Source organism: Pteronotus mesoamericanus, unplaced genomic scaffold (assembly GCF_021234165.1).
Source record: "Pteronotus mesoamericanus isolate MK-2021 breed Mesoamerican mustached bat unplaced genomic scaffold, CSHL_Meso_final contig_130, whole genome shotgun sequence".
Lineage (NCBI taxonomy): Eukaryota > Metazoa > Chordata > Mammalia > Chiroptera > Mormoopidae > Pteronotus > Pteronotus mesoamericanus.
Genome location: NW_026555060.1, coordinates 13,118,567 through 13,138,821, shown reverse-complemented (window position 1 = coordinate 13,138,821; position 20,255 = coordinate 13,118,567). Strand labels below are relative to the sequence as shown.

At 37.1% G+C, this 20,255-nt stretch overlaps 1 protein-coding gene across 3 annotated transcripts in view; it reads left to right on the top strand.

The window, feature by feature from the left end:
- The window catches only part of MPP7 (MAGUK p55 scaffold protein 7), a 247,737-nt gene that overhangs the window by 42,355 nt on the left and 185,127 nt on the right, over positions 1-20,255 (top strand). For all 3 annotated transcript variants that reach the window (XM_054592269.1, XM_054592278.1, XM_054592262.1), the window contains exon 2: positions 13,106-13,272. In XM_054592269.1, the coding sequence (XP_054448244.1) occupies positions 13,236-13,272 (37 nt within the window). In that variant the 5' untranslated portion in view covers positions 13,106-13,235. The remainder of the gene's footprint in view (positions 1-13,105; positions 13,273-20,255) is intronic.

Sequence of the window (20,255 nt, the reverse complement as noted above, 5' to 3'; positions counted from 1 at the left end):
ATTCAGATTCCTCATCTGTAAGATGATGATAGCAGTGATTATATTATAGGATCATCTTGGGGGTTAAATGAAACAGTGCATGCCGAGTCTTGGAAATTGTGTTCACTCATTGTTATCTGTCTCTAATATACACATATACATACATTATAAATATATAAAATATATATATAAATAAATGTTTTATTTGGTTTTCCAAGATCTCATATCTTCTAAGTTGTGCATGTAGTAAGTGGGAAAATCTGGAGACTGGTCTGTCTCCCTCTAAACACTGTATCCTTTTCAATACAGGACCTCTTAAAAATATGCAAGATTAGAGGAAGTGAGAAATAGAGAGTGATGAAAATGAGGTTGAAAAATGTTAACAAAAGCTGTCATCCGTTGATTGGCTACTCTAGGTTAGGTGTTTCTCCTTATGCCATTGCATTTAATCTCATTTCATTAAATAGCCTGGCTAAGATCATGGAGTCAGTGAGGCAGATCTGGTCTGTCTCATTTCCAAATGTGTGCTTTTTTCATTAGTCAGGGCTGTCTCCCCGTAGGAAAGTAATGAGGTTACTCTGACATTGAAGGGTAAGAGAGCCCTTGGAAGGCCGGGGTTGGTCACATATAGAAGTACTTCTGAATAGAGGCCGTTACGTCATTTTTAGGGTTATGTGATGTGGATTTCACACCAAAGGAAATCTAGTGGGGGATGTAAGCCCTCCAAAAGTGAAAAATTACATTTATATATCTTCATTATCAAAAATGATAACAAGATTGGTTTTTCCAATAAAGAGCTTAAGGGAATGCTGGTGGAATGCTGGGATGGATCTGGAATTCAGAATTAGTCAAGGAAAATGTAATGAAGAAGTTATTCTCCCCTGCCTCCAGCAATTCAAGGAGAGCTAAAATGCAGGGGGGAAAAAGTGGGTCATTGATGGTGAATGGTATAATCTTGAAGACTATCGAAGATTATTTAGTAGTGGGTGGTAAAAAATAAATAAAATGAAAAAGAGGTCATCATCAGAGAAGAAGTGTCCCATTGTGAGGAGGTGTGGGATGTGCCCAGCACTAGAAAATGCTGCTGGCTTTGCTTGAGGACAGTCTGAGAAAAACACTAGGGCACACTAACTGTTGTAGATGGTTTGCGTAGTCTGGAAGGAGGTCATTGTTGGTGCGTGCCAGTTCATTATACCTGTGCTTCCAGACAAGGGACAGTTGAGTGACTGAGTGATTGTGACAGTGACAGTGTGTAGCTTCCTACTCAGAGGACTGACCTGGAGAAGGCCCTGATGAACTCATGGTTACTTGGGCAAGCGGGCTAGGGCTCCTTGCAGACTTGTCTAGCAATCTTTAAAGCCTGGGTGTCTTACCTGGGGATTACAGAGCAGCGTTTCTCTTGTTTCCTCATGTAAGTCTTTTCTTTTGAAGTTTTATAAGATTCTTTCAATGGGATTCTTCTTTTTCATTGCTTTGGTTTTTGTTTTTTTTTTTAAAAGATTTTATTTATTTATTTTTAGAGAAAGGGGAAGCTAGGGAGAAAGAGAGGGAGAGAAACATCAATGTATGGTTGTCTGCTGTACGTCCCTTACGGGGACATGGCCTGCAACCCAAGCATGTGCCCTGACTGGGAATCGAACCTGTGACCCTTCGATTTGCAAGCCAGCACTCAATCCACTGAACCATACCACCCAAGGCATGCTTTGGTATTTTTATTTACATTTACATTTGTGGAAAGGGGGTCTGTGAGTGTTATATTATATAATAATTGAGCTCTGTTCAGTTTATAAAATGTGGCATGTTTTTTATCACTAATGATTTCCCTCCTTTCTTTTTTGAAATCTAGGATTTTTTTTCGTATTTGGTCATATAAAGCATATTTTCTTAACTAACATGCCCCTAACATGTTGATCCAGGTATAAAACTTATTTTTAGTTTTCTGTGTGTAGTGACAGATTCTAAGGTTCTGGGGCTAGACAAAATTGAAATGTGATTTTGTTTATGATTAGGGACTATGTAGTTTAAAAATACATATCATTTTGCATACATTTCTGCATAATAAAAAATTGAAAAAAATTAAATTTTCTTTGAGTATTTAAATAATAACCAACATAAATGTTACTGGAAAATATATTACTTTTAGATCCATAAGTCACGAGCAGGGAAGGTATAATGGTATAGGGTAGTGGTCAGCATACCTGGCCCTTTACCTGTTTCTGGAAATAAAGTATTAGGAGAACACAGCCATATCCTCTCATGTATTGTCTCTGTTGAGACAGAGATTACGTGGACCACAAAGTCTAAAATGTTTACTTTCTGCCTTTTGTAGAAAATGTTTGTCTACCCCTGACAGAGTAGCAGTTCTCAACTTCCAGAATTTCTGGACCTTTTTGCACTCTTTAAAAATTGTTGGAGACTCCAAAACATTTGGTTAATGTGGATTATGGTGATACTCGAAATTACAGCTGTGAAATTAAATAATTTCAACTCTTTAAAATTAACAGTAAACTTGTGACATGTTAACATAAATAACATTTTTATGAAAAGTAACTTTTTTTCCTAAAACAAAATTATTATTTAGTTGGGAATTTCTCTGACTCCAGGCATGATTGAAGACAGTTATATTCTCATATTATATACTTTCAATTTGTTGTTATATGTTTTGGTTGAAGGAAATGAAGAAATCCAACCTCAGATCTGCAGTTGGAAAAGGGAGGAATATTGTAATAGTTTATTCAGTTAATTGTGGATATTTTTGATAAAACACCCAAACTTGTTGCATGACTGTTTCTTAGAGTTACAATGTGGAATCTGAAAATACAGAGTGGACAAAAGTAGGTTTACAATTGTATGTGAAACAGGTTATTCTTATATTACTTAATAACTTATTGTATTTCCCATATGAACAACTGTAAACCTATGTTTGCCCCACATTGTATATCAACACATTTATTATATAGGAGTTTTAAAATTTATTGATTTATTTTGTACTTTAAATGTCTTTTATTTATGCATGATTTTCTGTTACCATGTGTTGATAATTTTGAAATACTAGCTCACTAGCTAAACGTTGACGCAATATAACAAGAATCACATTTATTCATATCACCGCTGACCTCAGAAGAGCCTTTGGGAGGCCAGTGGAACCTATGCAAAGTTGGAACTGGGTTCCAGCATGTTTGCATTTCTCAGTTCATATGATACCTTGCAAAGCAAGACAGCTGGTGGATGCAAGTTTTATGAAATTCTGTCTTTTGCTTGAAAGCTTGTGTTTCATCATTAGCAATGTACTATCAGTTCACTTTGAAGTCTCAGACTCTTCATTTTCAAGAAAATGTTTGCCAAATTCTCAAGTCTGAATGATACGAATAGGCTGAATAATTTGTCTTTCAGTAGTTGGTTTCAAGCATAAAAATGGTGTTCTATGAAAAAAATAACTGGTTAAGTTTAAAAAATCCTCCTACACATGCTTTCTTTGATACAACCATCATTTTGTTTACAGCAGCAGCACCTTCTCTGTGCTGCCCGTTTTATCACACAGTATTCAAGAGATGGATACTTGGGGGCAGCAGTTTTCAACCCTTCTTATCACATGGCTCACACAAACTAATTATTAAAATTCTGTGGCACACCAGAAATATATTTTTTGCTAATCTGACAAAAATATAATTTGATTTATTCGTACTGGATGACTATTGCTCTATTGGCTGTTGTCATTTTCTTATTTTACAACCTAAGGGAAAGAGGTCAGTGACCTGACTAAATAATCAGGTATTGTATGTTTTAAAAATTCTTGTGAGGATTGAAGATGGTAGATAGAGCTATACTAACATGCTCCCAGCACCAAACTGGAGTTACAACTAAATTATAGAAAAGTCATCCTGAATAACCAACTGAAGACTAGCTGGAGAGAAGTCTTATAACCACGGACTTAAAGAAGAAGCCATAATGAGACTGGTAAAAGTATAGAGGTGTGAGAGGGCTGGTGTACTCTAACAGGTTGCAGCTGAAGTCCTGGAGACATAGCTCAACTGTAGGGGGTTCCCGCTGAGAAGCGTTGGGTCTAAACCCCAAGCCAGGCTCCCCAGCATAGAGCACCAGAACTGGGAAAGGCACCCGTATAACATCCGGCTGTGAAAAGCAGTGGGGTTTCTGTCTGCCAGGGAGAGACAACTAGAGATATAGCACCCTCTTAAAAGGGCAACACAAAATAATTTGTTGGCATACACTTACCCTGGGTTCTGTTGGAGGAAGGGCAGAGCAGACTGGAGTGGCATGAGGAGGATCTGGGGTTGGTAGCTCTGGTTGGAGAGCTGAAGGATCAGTAGCCAGGATTCCTGTGCTAAGTCATTCCCCATTGTGCAGAAGCCATCTTTATGGGGCAGAGCACTCCCCTGTATGCAGCATCAGCCTGGGGGATTCAGTAGACGCACCTGCAGGAAGCCCTCTTGCCTCACCCTGTGGTGCTTAAGGCCTGCTGAGATATACAGCTAGAGTCTCTTTCAGTGACTAAGCCTAGCAGGCAGCCTGCTGGTGGAGGTGGATATCCGGGTGCTTTGAGACTTGCTGCCCACATCTGGTAACCAGGAAACTGGCCTAGGTGCTCAGCTTGGTCCTTTTCACATGTGCTGAAGCCCAGCAAAGGGAACCACAAGCTGTGGATTGCTGATAGCTCCAAACAGGTTACCTAGAGCCAGTCACAGTCGGCGTCTGACATAGGTCTGAACCAGTCTTTGCAGATCTGCCTAATATGTAGAAACAAACACAAAGAGGCAGCCAAAATGGGGAGACAAACAGGCCCAAAAAAGAACAAGAGAATTAATTCTCCAGAGGAAGAGCTAAATGACATGGATGCAACCAATTTATCAGGTATTGAGTTCAAAGTAATGATTATAGGGATGCTGAATATCATGAAAAAGGCCATAAAGGCCATAAAAAAGGACCAGTCAGGAGTAAAGAATGTGACATCTGAAATAAATAATACACTGGGAGGAATAAACAGTAGGTTAGGTGAAACAGCGGATCAGATCAGTGATTTGGAAGACAAGGTAGGAAAAAATACCCAATTAGAACAGCAAAAAGAAAAAAGAATTAAGAAAAATGAGGGTAGTTTAAGGGACCTTTGGGACAACATGAAGTATAGCAACATACTCGTCATAGGGGTACAAGAAGGAGAAGAGAGAGAGCAGGGGATCAGGAACTTATTTAAGAAATAATGGCTGAAAACTTCCCTAACCTAGTGAAGAAAAAAGACATACAAGTCCAGGAAGCACAGAGAGTCCCAAACAAGATGGATCAAAAGAGACACAACATGAATAAAATGGCACAGCTTAAAGGCAAAGAGAGAATCTTAAAAGTTTTAAGAGAAACACAGTTAGTTACCTATAAGGGAGCACCCATGGTACTGTCATCTGATTTCTCAACAAAAACATTTCCGGCCAGAAGGGATTGATAGGACATCTTCAAAGTGATGAAAAGCAAGGACCTTCAACCAAGCCTGCTCTACCCAGCAAAGCTGTTGTTTAGAACTGAAGTAGTGATAACGAGCTTCCCAGACAAGAAAAAGCTAGAGGAGTTTGGTAGCACCAAACCATTATTTCAAGAATGTTAAAGGGCCTGCTTTAATACATGTATATCAATAATCACTTCAAATATAAATGGCTTAAGTACCCCAAAGAAAAGATATAGGGTAGCTGAATGGATATGAAAACAAGACCCACATATATGGTGTCTTCAAGAGACCCAACTCAGATCGAAAGATACACACAGATGAGAAGTAAAGGAATAGAAAAGATATTTCATGCAAATTGAAAGGTAAAAAAAGTTGGAGTAGCAATACTTATAAATGACAGAATAGACTTTAAAACCAAGGCTACAGTAAGAGACAAAGAACAGTACATACTGATAGAGGAAACAATCCAACAAGAAGATATAACCCTAATAAACATTTATGCATTCAACATCGAAGCACCTAAATATGCAAAGCAAACTTTGATGGACATAAATGGAGAGACTGACAGAAATACAGTCATAGTAGGGGATTTTAACACCCCATTTATAGCAGTGGATGGATCTTCCAGACAGAAGACGAGCAAGGAGACAATGCCCTTAACACACTAGAACAAATGGATTTAATTGATATCTTAGAGCATTTCACCTCAAAGCAGCAGAAATACATTTTTTTCAGTGCACATGGGATGTTTTCTAGAACAACCACACATTATGACACAAAACAAGTCTGAAAAAAATTTGAGAAGATTAAAATTATATCAAGCATCTTCTCTGATTGTAATGCTATGAACTAGAAATTAATGACACGAAGAAAACTGAAAAACACACAAAGACATAGAAGCTAAATAGTGTTACTGAGCAATGATTGGATTAACAATGAGATCAAGGAGGAAATCAAGATACTTGAAACCAATGAGAATGAGAACATGACAACCCAAAATCTGTGGGACACAGGGAAAGCAGTCCTAAGAGGGAAATTCATAGCATTACAAGCCTATGTCAAGAAACAAAGAAAAACTCAAATACACAATCTACCTTTACACTTAAGAGAACTTGAAAAAGAACAGCAAACAAAGCCCAAAGTTGGTAGAAAGAAGGAAATAAAAATCAGAATAAATAAATGAAATAGAGTCTAGAAAAACAACACAAATGATCAGTGTATCCAAGAGCTTATCTTTGTAAAGATAAACAAGGTGGACAAATCTCTAACCGGAGTCATCAAGAAACTAAGAGAGAGGATATAAATAAATGAAGTCAGAAATGAAAGATAGGTAATAACTGGTATCAGAGAAATACAAAGTATTGTAAGAAAATATTATGAACAACTATATGCCAACAAATTGGACAACCTGGATAAAATGGATAAATTCCTAGAAACATACAAACTTTCAAAACTAAATCAGGAAGCATCAGAACAATTAAACCAGTGAAATTGAAGCAGTAACCAAAAAACTCCCAACAAACCAAACCTCTGGATCTGATGGCTTCACAGGTGAATTTTACCACTTTCAGAGAAGAGATAACACCTCTCCTTGTCAAAGTATTCCAAAATATCCAAGAGGAGGGAAGACTCTTAAGCTCATTTTACAAGGCCAGCATTATTGTAATTCCAAAACCAGATAAAGAAGCTACAAAGAAAAATTGTAGGCTGATATCCCTGATGAATGCTAAAATCCTCAACAAAATATTAGCGAACCGAATATAGCAATACATCGAAAAGATCACACACTATGATTAAGTGGGATTCATTCCAGGGATGCAAGGTTGGTACAGTATCTGCAGATCAATAAATGTGATATACCACATAAACAAAATTGAAGGATAAAAACCTTATGCTCATATAAATAGATGCAGAAAGAACATTTGATAAAATCCAGCACTCACTTATGATAAAAAATGTTCAGCAAAGCGGGAATTAGAGGGAATATTCATTAACATAATAAAGGACATTTATGACAAACCCACAGCCAGTGTCATATTCAGTGGGCAAAAACTACAAGTGTTCCCCTTATGTTTGAGGAGAAGACAGGGATGTCCACTTTCACCACTTTTATTCAACATAGTACTGGAAGGCCTAGCTTACAGCAGTCAGACAAGAAGAAATAAAAAGCATCCAAATTGGAAAACAAGTAGTAAAATATCTTTTTCTTTTGAAGATGACGTGATGCTGTATGTAGAGAATCCTAAAGATTCCACTAAAAACTACTAGAACTGATAAATGAATTCATTAAAGTAGCAGGATAGAAAATATCCAGAAATCAGTTGCATTTTTATACAACAATAATGAACTATCAAAAGGAAATTAAGAAAACAATCCCATTCACAATTGCTTCAAAAAGAATAAAATACCTTGCAATAAACTTAAGCAAGAATGTAAAAAATCTGAACTTGGGAATTTATAAGACACTGAAGAAAGAAGTGGAAAGAGATACAAGTAGAAGTATGTATTGTTTTCATGGATAGGAAGAATTAACATCATTAAAATACCCAGACAGCCCTAAGCAATCTACAGATTCAGTGCAATTCCTATCAAGATACCAATGGTGTATTTCACAGAACTAAAACAAATATTACAAAAATTTGTGTGGAACCACAGAAGATGCTGGATACCAACAGTGATCTTGAGAAAAAAGAAAGAGGAATCATGCTACCTAGTATCAAACTGTACTTCACTGCCATAGTAATCAAAACAGCATGGTATTGGCATAAAAATAGACATATTGGTAAATCAAACAGAATAGAGAGCCCAGGAATAAACCTATGTCTATAGTCAATATTTGACAGAGGAGGCTCAAATATACAATGGGCTAAAGACAGGTTACTCTATAAATGGTGCTGGGAAAATAGGACAGATGCATGTGAAAATATGAAGCTAGACCACCTTCTTATGCCACACACAAAAATAAAGTGTATTAAAGACTTAAATGTTAGACTCAAAACCATAAAAATCCAAGAAGAAAACATAGTAAAATCTTGGGCTTTTCTTGTAGCAACATTTTTTTTTTTTCTGATATATTGCCTCAGGCAAGAGAAACAAAAGAAAAACAATGGGACTAACTCAAACTAAAAAGTTTATGCACAGCAAAGGAAGCCATCAACAAATGATAAGTCAACTCACTGGATGGGAGAACATATTTGCCAGTATGTCTGATAAGGCATTAATACACAAAACTTAGAAGTTTTAAAATTTAACTCTTCCCCCCCACCCCCCCGAAACCAAACAATCCAATTCAAAAACGGACAAAGGATCTGAACAGATACTTCTCCACAGAGGACATGCAAGTGGTCTATAAACATATGAAAAGATGCTCAACGTCATTAATTATTAGAAAAATGCAAATGAAAATAGTGAGATATCACCTCACAACTGTCATGATGGCTAACATCATCAATCTTTCAGCTTCAAAAAATCTTCAGTTAGATTTTAAAAACTGAGCTTAAAAATATTTGATTAGATTTGTAAAAGAGTTTATTTTCATTTGTTATTTCTTTGCTCTATTATATTAAAAAAATTATCACCTAAGGATATGCTTATTGATTTTGGAGAGAAAAGAAAGGAGACGGACAGAGAGGGAAAGACATCTATAAGATGTCTTCCATACACGCCTCAAACAGGGATGGAACCCGCAACCCAGGACCTGGGATCAAACCCACAGCTTTTTGGTGTTTGAGGCAACGCTCCAACCAGCTGAACCACTCAGCTTGGGCCTCTATTGCATTTTGAAAGTGTAACTAAAGGTTAGAGTGTTTGCGTCTCATGAACTAATCTACAGTTTGGTTACTGGGTATAGTTATGTTGTCTTGAAATGGTAGGATGTTAATATAATTACTAAATATTTATGATGACAGTTAATTAAAAGTTTTCATATTCTTGAGTAGTCTCCCCAACTGAAGAGGAAATGTGTTTGGAAATGGGATCCAGTACTTGATCTCATGTTCACCTGAATTAGGTGTGTGTAATATTATTTAAAGTAAGAAATATATTTATTCTTTCTCATGTTCTCTGGCACAGAGCTCCTAAAACCCGTGGAATATCCTAAGTGGTAAGTAAGAGTGATAAAGGTGGCATGTTCAACCACACCTTAGTTTATGTTGATGAGGTGACTTTTAGAAAGCCTCTAGGGATGCAGGCTGGTTGCCAGGGGATCAACCTTGATTAGAGGCTTGCAACTTTCAGTCCTACTCCCACTTGAGAGTGGCTGTAGGTCGAATCAATGGCCAGTGATGCAAAGGGACTGGATTATTAAAGCCTCTTCCCACATACCTTGCTATATGTATCTTTTCAGCCTTGTCTGTGCCTGTGTCCTTTTATAATAAACTGGTAAACTAGGAAGTAAACGTTTTCCTGAGTTCTTTAAATGGCTCTAGCAAGTTGATCAAGCCCAAGGATGGGATTTTGGGAACCTCTGATTTATAGTTAATTGATTAGAAGCACAGGTGACAAGCTGGACTTTTGATGGACATCTGAAGGGGGAGAGCAGTCTTGTAGGACTGAGTCTTTAACCTGTGAATTCTGATGCTATCTCTAGGTAGAAAGTGTCAAAATTGAGTTGAAGTGTAGGACAGTCGCTGATGACATAGAATGGCTTGATGTGTGAAAACCACATTCTGGTGTTTAGTGTCATGTGGTGAGTGTTGCCAGTAGAGGAGACGCTCAGGCAAGGGTGTGTTTCTTTGATAGTGTGTGTATGCCTTTTTTTTTCTTTGCTGATGACTATTTCACTGGGTGCAATTAAGACAATATTTGCTTTACTGAAAACTCAGAAAACTTTGCTACACACACTTGCACTTCTGGGGTTGGCCACTAGGTGTCATGAATGCTACAGGAGCCCTAAGGGTTACCCCGGGCTGCTAGAAATCGGACATTGTAAGCTCATAGACCTTCACATATTTCACTGTTTCCACATGATAGGTGCCAGAAGAACCTGATACAGTGTGATATATAGAAGCAAGGTACAACTGGAATAATGAAATTTCAAAAATAAGCCTTTTTAAAGGAGGGTTGTAATAGTTCTATTGGGTATTGTAAATGCTTCAGGTGCACTTGATACCGCTGTTATGTTCCTGGCTCTCTCTTTTTTATGGAAAGATGGATTGAACTTCAATTTAAGAATATTCTGTAATCCCTCTCAGGACATACTGTAACAGCTGGTATTTTTGCGTTGTAGAAAATCGATTCCATACAACAGTCAGTGATAATTATGGCTGGGTTCTGACAAATTCCAATGCATTTTCAATAAATTTAGCCAAAAAACCCATGATTACTACAATAATTTAGCTCAATTTGAAACTTAAACCGAGCAACTCTGCTTTGTTTTACAAAATCTTGAACATTTTAGTGGTAGGGATTATATCAAATCATTTATTTTTTATTATACTTATATATGTTCTGAGAAGATAATTACATTGTAGCATATATTTCCTAAACAATATGACTTTGGAAAAATTTAACCTTGAGTGTTCATTATGAAATAAAAAATGAGAAATGCTAAGGCTTTACGTATATGGGATATATGTACAGCAGCAATATCAACTCAGAAGAATGTTTTGATATGGAATGTAGGATTGTCTTAAATAGAATGTTTGATATAAGCATAAGTTTGCTTATTATATGGTGTTTGTGGTTTACAAAAGTGAAACATTGTATGTTTTCTAAGGGGTGAAGAAAGTAGTTTGCATGGCGTATGTATTTCTGTAGTTATGTAGTCTCTACCTTAAAAATTAGAATTTTTCTCATGGCATAAAGAGCTTAAATACATACAGACAGACACTCATAGTAATTACCTACCCATATACACACATTGTCCTAATGGTAGAAATGTGTGTGCGTATACTTTAAAATTCTAACCATCTTCTCCTTTTTTCTTAGCAGCAAAACAAAATTTTACTAATTAAATGCATTCTTTAAATTATTTATGGTCTGTTTTGGACCTTCTTTGTGTTTAAATTTAGGAATACTTTTATGTAGTTGAATCTTAATATGGATTGCGAGGATAATTTAAAAAGCAGAGTTGCCTTTTAAAATTATTGGAGGAAAACAGCTTCAGAAGTGGCCATTCATTAAACTTTGGTTTGTCTTTTCCTTATTTTTTTATTTCTAGCTTAGTGATTTATATTTTTATTTGGTATTTAAAATAACTGCCCTCATTTTAATTAACTCCTCTTCATATGGATTTACAAGCATATTTTAATTCTGTCATCTTTTGTAATAATAGGAAACAAAATTCAAGACATTGCACCAGATAGTCTGGTCTAAGGTAGTCTATTTGATGTGAATTTTTTCCTATGAACATTCACTTTGATAATTAAAAAGCTAATTTAGAAGGCTTTAATAGAATTTTACAGGTTGGACTTTTTCCAGTGAAATTTGGCAAGCTCATTTATTATTCTGTAATACGAATCATCAATTTAAGGTTTTAGAATCGAAATAAGGCAGTTTTTTGGGTGTTTACAATGTCTGTTTTTTCTGTTAATACATGTTAAAATATGCTTTTAAATTACTGAATTTGCCTAACGGAGAACTGGGGAAAATGCATTAAAAAATGACCTTAAACACATTGTTTGGTTCTTCTTTGATTTCTAAAAAATATAAATACAGTGTACTTTCCGTTATTGGGCAGCAATTGTCTAAATTTAAACCACATGGTCTTCTAGGTGTCAGGACAATGTAAATTTTAATCTTGCTCCTTTCTTTTATGTTTACACTTTGTAATCTCATTACCTGTATTAACTGCAGTCTTCATCATAGCCAGCATTTATTGTTTGTTTGCCATGTGCCAGATACTGTGCTGTGTGCCTTATCGTAATTAATTATTGAACTGTTTTAAATTGCTGTTATCTTCATTTGCTTGCAAGGAGTTTAAGACCTAGTAAGATTAAATAACTTGTCCCAGATCACAGAGTTAGCAGGATTAGAGATTAGATCAAAATAGAGTAATTGCTCTTAGCTACTATACAGTAGTACCTTTACTATTTATTTTGGGATAAACAGTTAAAATCGTTATTGGAAAATATTGATATTTTCCAAGATATATCAAAGCTTAGTTTTTACTAAAAGAATTACTTTTGTCTATTAGCTTTGATTGTTAGGTTTACTTTAGATTATTACCACTGCTGTAAATCTATAATAATATCTTACTTCAATTCTAGTAGTCTTTAAAAGGTTATTTGCAGTTTTTAGTTAGAGAACTTTGCAGTTGTCATATTAGGATGAACTCTTTAAAAATTACAACTAGTCATAAGTTGTCGACAATTTGTAGTATCTGTCCTACATTAGAAGTATATCTTAAAATTATGATTAACAGAGGGAAGGAATTTTCAAATGGCATTGGCTTACAAAAGCTTCTTTAAGTTCTCCATCTATGCATTTAGCAGTCCTCAAACTAACAGCAAAAATCTTTTAAGGAAGCCTCAATACATCCATGAAGAACTTTCATATTTTTAATTAGAAATATCACATCAGAATGAAAAACTCTCACACTGAATATTTGTATGTAGCATGTAGAAAAAATTCAGAAGAATTGTGATCTCTCTGGTAGTGTGTTGGCTATGAATTAGTTACAATTGAGTAATCTTTCTTTTTGTTATTATTTTAAACTGTTCTTTTTCTTTGTAGAAACGGCCTGTGCGATATATATAAATCTTGGTAGACAGCGTGGCTGCAGGCCGTTGAGCTGGAATTCTCTGCGGCTTTCTGAGCGGAGAGCATTTGTTTGGAGCCTGGAGTCCAGCCTGCAGGCTGCATCATGCCAGCTTTGTCAACAGGATCCGGTAGTGACACAGGTATGTGAACCTGAGAGGGGCACTTTCCTTCCATCCTTACTTAAATCTTGTTCACAGTGAAAAACAGCATTGCTTTAAGCAAGTGCAAACAGGTCATGCTTATTGTCCTGCTACCAAGATGAGGGGCATAGAATCAGTGGATCCTCCCAAGACAAAAGTTATCAAAGGGTATTGACTGCTGCTTCCAGGTAGTGGTGGCTTATGCTGATCCTCTTGTACTGTCTTTTTGAATAATGTTATTTATTGACATTTCTTTAAAAAACATTAAGTATTTTAAACACAGAAAAGGGTGGTAAAAAAGGAGTCTCCCCTTACCTGTGGAGGATACATTCCAAGACCCCCGGGGGACGCCTGAAACTGCAGACAAAACCCTTATCTGTACTGTGTTTTTCCCTATACCACATCCCTATGATAAAGTTCAATTCATAAACTAGGCATAGTAAGAGATGGACAGCAATTACTACTAATAAAATAGAACATATGCTATAATAAAAGTTAGGCGAATGTGGCACTGTTAAGTAAAATAAGGGTGAGTGGACCCAAGCACTGTGAGACGGTGGCATCAGTCTGACAGCCGAGAGGGCGGCTCAGTGACTGACGGGCAGGGAGTGTGTGCAGCGTGGAGACGCCCAGTGATTCACGTCCGGGGCAGGACAGAGAGGGGTGGCTTGAGATTTCATCACGATACTCAGAACAGTGGGCACTTTAAAACGAATGAATTGTTTATTTCTGGAATTTTCCATTCAGTATTTTTGGACTGTGGTTGACTGCGGAAAGTGAAACCACAGATGGGGGCCACTACTGTATGGTGATATTCATATTCACCTTCTCTCAGATTTATTAACAGATACGAGGTGTTTGCCATACTTACTTTAGACTTCTCACTTTTTCCTTTCAGAAATAAAACATTATCATGACCCCATTCTTGCATTTTCTTTCTTTCTGGGGCCAGAGGTAAAAGCTATTCTGAAGTTGAAGTCTGTCATTAAGGGATTCAGTTAAAACAGACATATTTCACTTTATGTTTTATTTTTATTTTTTTATTTTTTGTTACAGTATTTCACTTTATTATCAGTTGTAAGTTGTAAGACTTACTGATACTTAGGATAAAGATCACCCAAAAAGGGAAAAAAAATACGTTTGTGAGTATGTGTGAAATCCCTATACTTCTGTAAGTATGTATGAGGTGGGGTGGGGGTGGTCTGTTCCCCTTCGAAGTCCTATTCTGGGATTCCCCAGAATCAGCTCCCTTAAAAAAAAATGCAGGTTTTTGGACCCTTCCTAGAACTATTAAAACAGAATGTGAGTTGGTTGGTGAACTATTTCATGCATTGTAAAGACCCCTCAAAAGAAGTGTGGTGATTGTGGTGGGGAGGTGGGTGGAGGTGGAAGAGGGTACGGGGGGATAAATGGTAATTGAACAAAATACAACAACGATGACAAAAACCCTAAGGAAAGCTGGAAGTATACTTACGAAATGCTAACTGTCATTGTCCTAGATTATAGGACTATGGGTAACCCAATTTTTAAATTTATGTTAAATTTTCTATATTTTCCACAAAAAATAATGATTTTGTGACAAAAAAAAACCCCAAAAGAAGTAGTTGAATAGAGTGTGACTAAAAAGAAAGTTCTGTGTATTGCACTGATCATACTGAATTTGGTTCTGTTAATACCATTCTAAAACCAGATGAAATATTCAGGCTGGACAGTTACTGGTATCATAATATTTATAAAGCTGAGTCACAAATGTGATTTTGTGTTGTATTATGTTACATTGGCATTTTCATTTGCAGTGTTTGCAATATCATTCTTTGCTATTTAAAGCATTTACACTTATATTTTGGCAAGTTTTGTTTCATCTTTGTCCATCAAGAATGATTTTTTTTCCTACTGTGATTTACACTGAGGATTAGCTTTTTTTTTTTTTTAAGGAAGTGATTTAGATTTTTAAGTTACATAAAAATCTTTTTTCTCAAGATATAACTTAGAAGCCAGCTTCTTTGGAAAAAATTTTTTTTTATATAGTCCCACATTGTGTTGTACTATATAAAATGAATGATTTAACTTTCCATAGTGGTTTGGGAAATTATAGATAAAATTTATTTGAATCATAAATTTACTACAGTTGTGTAATGAATTTAAGTTTTATGACTTGGTATTCACCAAAAATGCCTTAGTTTAATTGAATGCAAAATAGCGTTGCTTACATCTAACTCAGGGAATGATTAAGGTGGAGTATTTACAGTTTATAAGGCAGTTTAATTGTCAGTCATGAAAAATAGCATAGGCTATTTAGAATTTGAAAAGGACTTTTCCACACATAGCTGGTTCAGTTGGTGCAAATCTCAGATGCCTATGTGACTCACCCACGGCTTTGTGATATTTTTGACCCTATGTTCCAACAAGGTTTGAGTCAGGCAGAAAAGGCATGCCAGTTCCAAGAGTCACTGCATTTAGGAAATCTCCAAAGTACGGTGTACCCATCAGATGGTGATGGTTTCCTTGTAGTTTCTTGCAGACCAGATGCTGTTTAGCAGTCAGGGGTCATATATACCTTAAGCACTGTTGCTTAGCAATGTTGCTGCTGCTGTTCTCATTACCAGGCCTCCAGGGAAACAGCGATAGAAAACGTAACTCAAGGGCAGATGCGGCTGCAGCAGAAGGGCACCCAACTAACAGTGTACACACTACTCCTGTGGGAAAATACCCTTTGCGTAAAACTTCTGCCACTTCTTCCTCTTCTTCTTTGTCCTTACTTCACTAAGCAAAACAATTTTTAATTACACAAGGAACACATAAAAACATTCTCATTGTCAAAGATGGCTAGATAAAAAAGGTTAGAATTCTTACTACCCACCCTTCCACTAGTCTCGTTTTCTGTCTTAGTGTGAGGGGCATCCTTCAAGGGTTTTCTGTACATTGGATGCGGAGCTATGCATGCATATAAGTGCCTTTTTTATGCCTTTTTAAATTTTTAAGGCACAGATTCTATCATACTCTACGGATTCTTCTATAACTTTCTTTCTATACCAAGTCATGTATCTTGGAGAGGTATTTCATAGGAGCGGTGTGTATATATATCGATGTATCTGTCTCTACATACATCTGTACATTTGTATGTGTGCATCGTTCTCTTAAGCTTATGTGTTATTTTCCATAGTATCACAGTATAGTGAACCAGACTGCTGTTGATGAAAACTCTGGTTTTGATCCTTTTGTAATATTTTGGGAGAAAAGATGTGCACATTTAATGGATATTGTCAAATTATTTTTCACAGTGGTTAAACTACTTACTCCATGGGCACTGCATTAAATATTCTTTCTCCCACATTCTTGTCAAATATTCAATACCATCCATTTTTATAATTTCTTTTTTTTTTTTACCAATCTGATGGGAGAAAATGTGGTGTCTTAAGTGTTAAATGTGCCGTTTATTTAATGGCCACTTATTTCTTTGTGAATTGTATATTTATATCCTTTCCCCATTTTTCTATTGCTTTATCATTTATTTGCAGAATTTTCCTATTTGTATTGTATATATTAATCCTTTGGGTCATTTTAGTTTGTACACCATTACTTATAGGCAGTCATTTGTTCTTTATTGTTATTATTGTTGTTGTTACTATTATTTATCTTTATCTGAGGACACGCTTATTGATTTTTAGAGAGAGAAGAGGGTGGGGAGGAGAGAAATAGAAAGAAAGGGAAAAGAGAGATGCGAGAAACATCAATCAGTTTGCCTCTCAAATGCATCCTGAGGACCAAACCCTCAACCCAGGCATGTGCACTAACCTGGAATTAAACCCCTGACTTTTCATTTCATGGGACAGTGCTCCAACCAACCAAGCCACACTGGCCAGGGCCTTTTTATCTTTTTTAAATAGTGTCATTTCTTTTGTAGAAGTCAAAACTTTTATGCAGAGAAAATCTTTTCTGTATGGTAGTTAATGCTTTGTATCTTTTGCTGAGGATGGCCTTTCTTTTCATGATGATATTCAGTAAGGATTTTCTTCTAATAATTTTAAAATTTTGGATTTTCACATTTGGAATTTTAGTCCAGCTGTAATTTGTATGTGAAGTGAGGCAGTAATGTAATTACCCACGTGAAGAGCCAATAGTCCCAGCATCACTTATTCAAAAGTCTACCCTTTTGACATATATTTGTAATATTCCCACTTTTATACACCAGCAGTGTATATGTTCTGGGTTTTCATTCTTGATTATTGTGATATGTTGATCTTATTTTTAAAAAAATTATTGGGCTTTATTTTTGAGTAGTTTTAGACTTACAGAAAGATTATGGAGAAGTACAAAGAGTTCTAGTATACCTTACATCTTCTCTCCCTGATTATTAACATCTTAATTAGCTTGTTACATTCATTTCAAGTAATGAATCAATATTGACACATTGTTATTAACTAAAATCTGTACTTTATTCAGGTTTTCTTAGTTTTCCCTAATACCCCTTTTCTGTTCCAGGATCTCATATTACATTTAGTTGTCATTGTCTCACTAGGTTCCTGTTGGCTGTGAAAGTTTCTGAAACATCCCTTGTTTTTGATGACCTTGATAGTTTCCAGGAGTTCTGGTTAGGTGTGTTGTAGAATTTCCCTCTATTAGAATTTGTCCGATTTAAGTACCATTGCCAACTTCCAATAAAGATGGAGGCCTAGATAAACCTGGGTCACCTCCTCACACAAGTACACCAAAATTACAACTAAAATAGAGAAGAACCATCACTCACAGTCATCAGAAATCGAGTTGAATGGAAGTCTACAACTATGGAATTTAAAAAACCACATCCATTCAGACTGGTAGCAGGGGCACAGATGTGGAATGGGCTGGTCCCTCACCCATGTGTGGTGCATTAGAATTTGGGAGGTATATCTTGGGAGCGAGGAGTTGCCCAGCTCCACACCAGGCCCCCCCAGCCTAGGTTTTCAGTGCCAGGAATACAAATCTCTATAACTTCAGGCTGCAAAAATCAGCAGGATTGAGTTGGTGGCAGAAACTTCTGGAGTCCCAAGCAGTTCCTCTTAAAGAACCCACAAACGAACTTACACTTACTCCCTCTGAGCTCCAGCACTGGTGTAGCGGATTAAAAGGTACCAGTGGCATAAAGGGAGAATGTTAGGCATTAAGGCAAGAGCTGGCGGAGAAAAGGTTAGACAGAGGCTGTTGTCCCTTTTCTGAGCCCTCCCCACCACAGAGCCGCATAGCTGGCAGGATGGTGCCATATCTGAGATTCCATCAACCTGGCTAACACTGTTTGCACTGCCCTGGAGATCCCCACAGATTCCATCCCACCCAAACTGCTTTTCCATCTGAATGGCTGGTCTTGGTTCATGCTTCCCGACTTCCTAAATCCTTTCAAGTAACAGCAGCCTCAGTGAGCTCCCAGCCCGTGTACCACTTACTAAGTGGCCACAGGCCTGCCACCAGCTGCAACCAGCCTAGATTTACAGCTTGGCTTTGGCTGGGAATCTCCAAGTCAAGCACAAGGTAGCAGCCGCTTCAGGTTGCTTTATAGCTCAGGCAGGGCGCCACGGGCAAAACATAGGTGGGGGCTGACATTGGCCTGTACCACCCGGGAAACCCCAGAGCCAATGATGCCCGCAGCGCACAGCTCCAGACCACATTGTAGCACCACCACTCTGCCCCCTCACAGCGGATTTTCCATGGTGGGTGGAGGCTGGTGGTCAGAGGTCACAGCCAGTCCTTGCAGCTGACTGGCCTTAGTAAATCCCTCCCACTGACCTGTCAACAGCTAGCAGGTCTCAACAAAAGAGGAAGGTGTACTCAGCCCACACGAAGGGCGTACCTCGAGTACCCAGCTTAGGCGATAAGAGAGGCTGTGCCACTGGACCCTATAGGACACCTAACTACATTGGTCCATGCTACCAAGACATGGAGTTAAAGAAGCTTCACCTAATACATAGAAACAAACACAGGGAGGCTGCCAAAATGAGGAGTCAAAGAAACATGGCATAAATGAAAGAACAGATCAAAACTCAAAAAAAGAACAAAATGGAGATAAGAAATCTGTTAGGTGTGGGGTCCAGAACAGTGGTTATAAGGATGCTCAAGGAACTTGGTGAGGACCTCAACAGCATAAAAAAGATCAGTCAGATGACGGATACACTGATGAAAATAAAGAACAATTTTCAGGGAAACAATAGTAGAGTGAATTAAACCAAGGATCAAATCAATGAGTTGGAACATAAGGAAGCAAAAAACAACCACTGAGAACAACAAGAAGAAAAAAGAAAAAAATGAGGATAGTGTAAGCAGCCTCTGGGACAACTTCAAGCTGTCCAACATTCTCATCATAGGGATGCCAGAAGGAGAAGAGAAAGAGTAAGAAATTGGAAATCTATATGAGAAAATAATGAAAGAAAACTTCCCTTATTTGGTGAAAGAAATAGACATGAAAGTCTAGGAAGCGTAGAGACTCCCAAACAAGATGGATTCAAAGAGGCCCACTCCAAGACACATCATAGTCAAAATGCTAAAAGTTAAAGATAAAGGGAGACTCTTAAATGCTGCAAGAGAAAAGCAGTTAGTTACCTCCAGGAGAATTCCCATAAGACTCAGCTGATTGCTCAAGAAACTTTGCAGGCTAGAAGGGATTGTCAAATATTCAAAGTTGTGAAAAAGATGGACCTACAGCCAACATTGTTCTACCCAACAATGGTATCACTTAGAATTGAAGGGCAGATACAGAGCTTCCCAGACAAGAAAAAAATAAGGAGTTCATCATCATTAAACCATTATTGTACGAAATGTTAAAGGGACTTTTTAAGAAAAAGAAGATCAAAACTATGAACAATAAAATGGCAAAAATATATATCTATCAACGATTGAATCTAAAAACAAACTAAGCGAAGAAGAAGAGCAGAGACAGAACCATGGATACTGGGAGCGTTTTGATGGTTGCCAGATGGGAGGTGGGTGTGGGAGAATGGGTGAAAAGGTGAGGG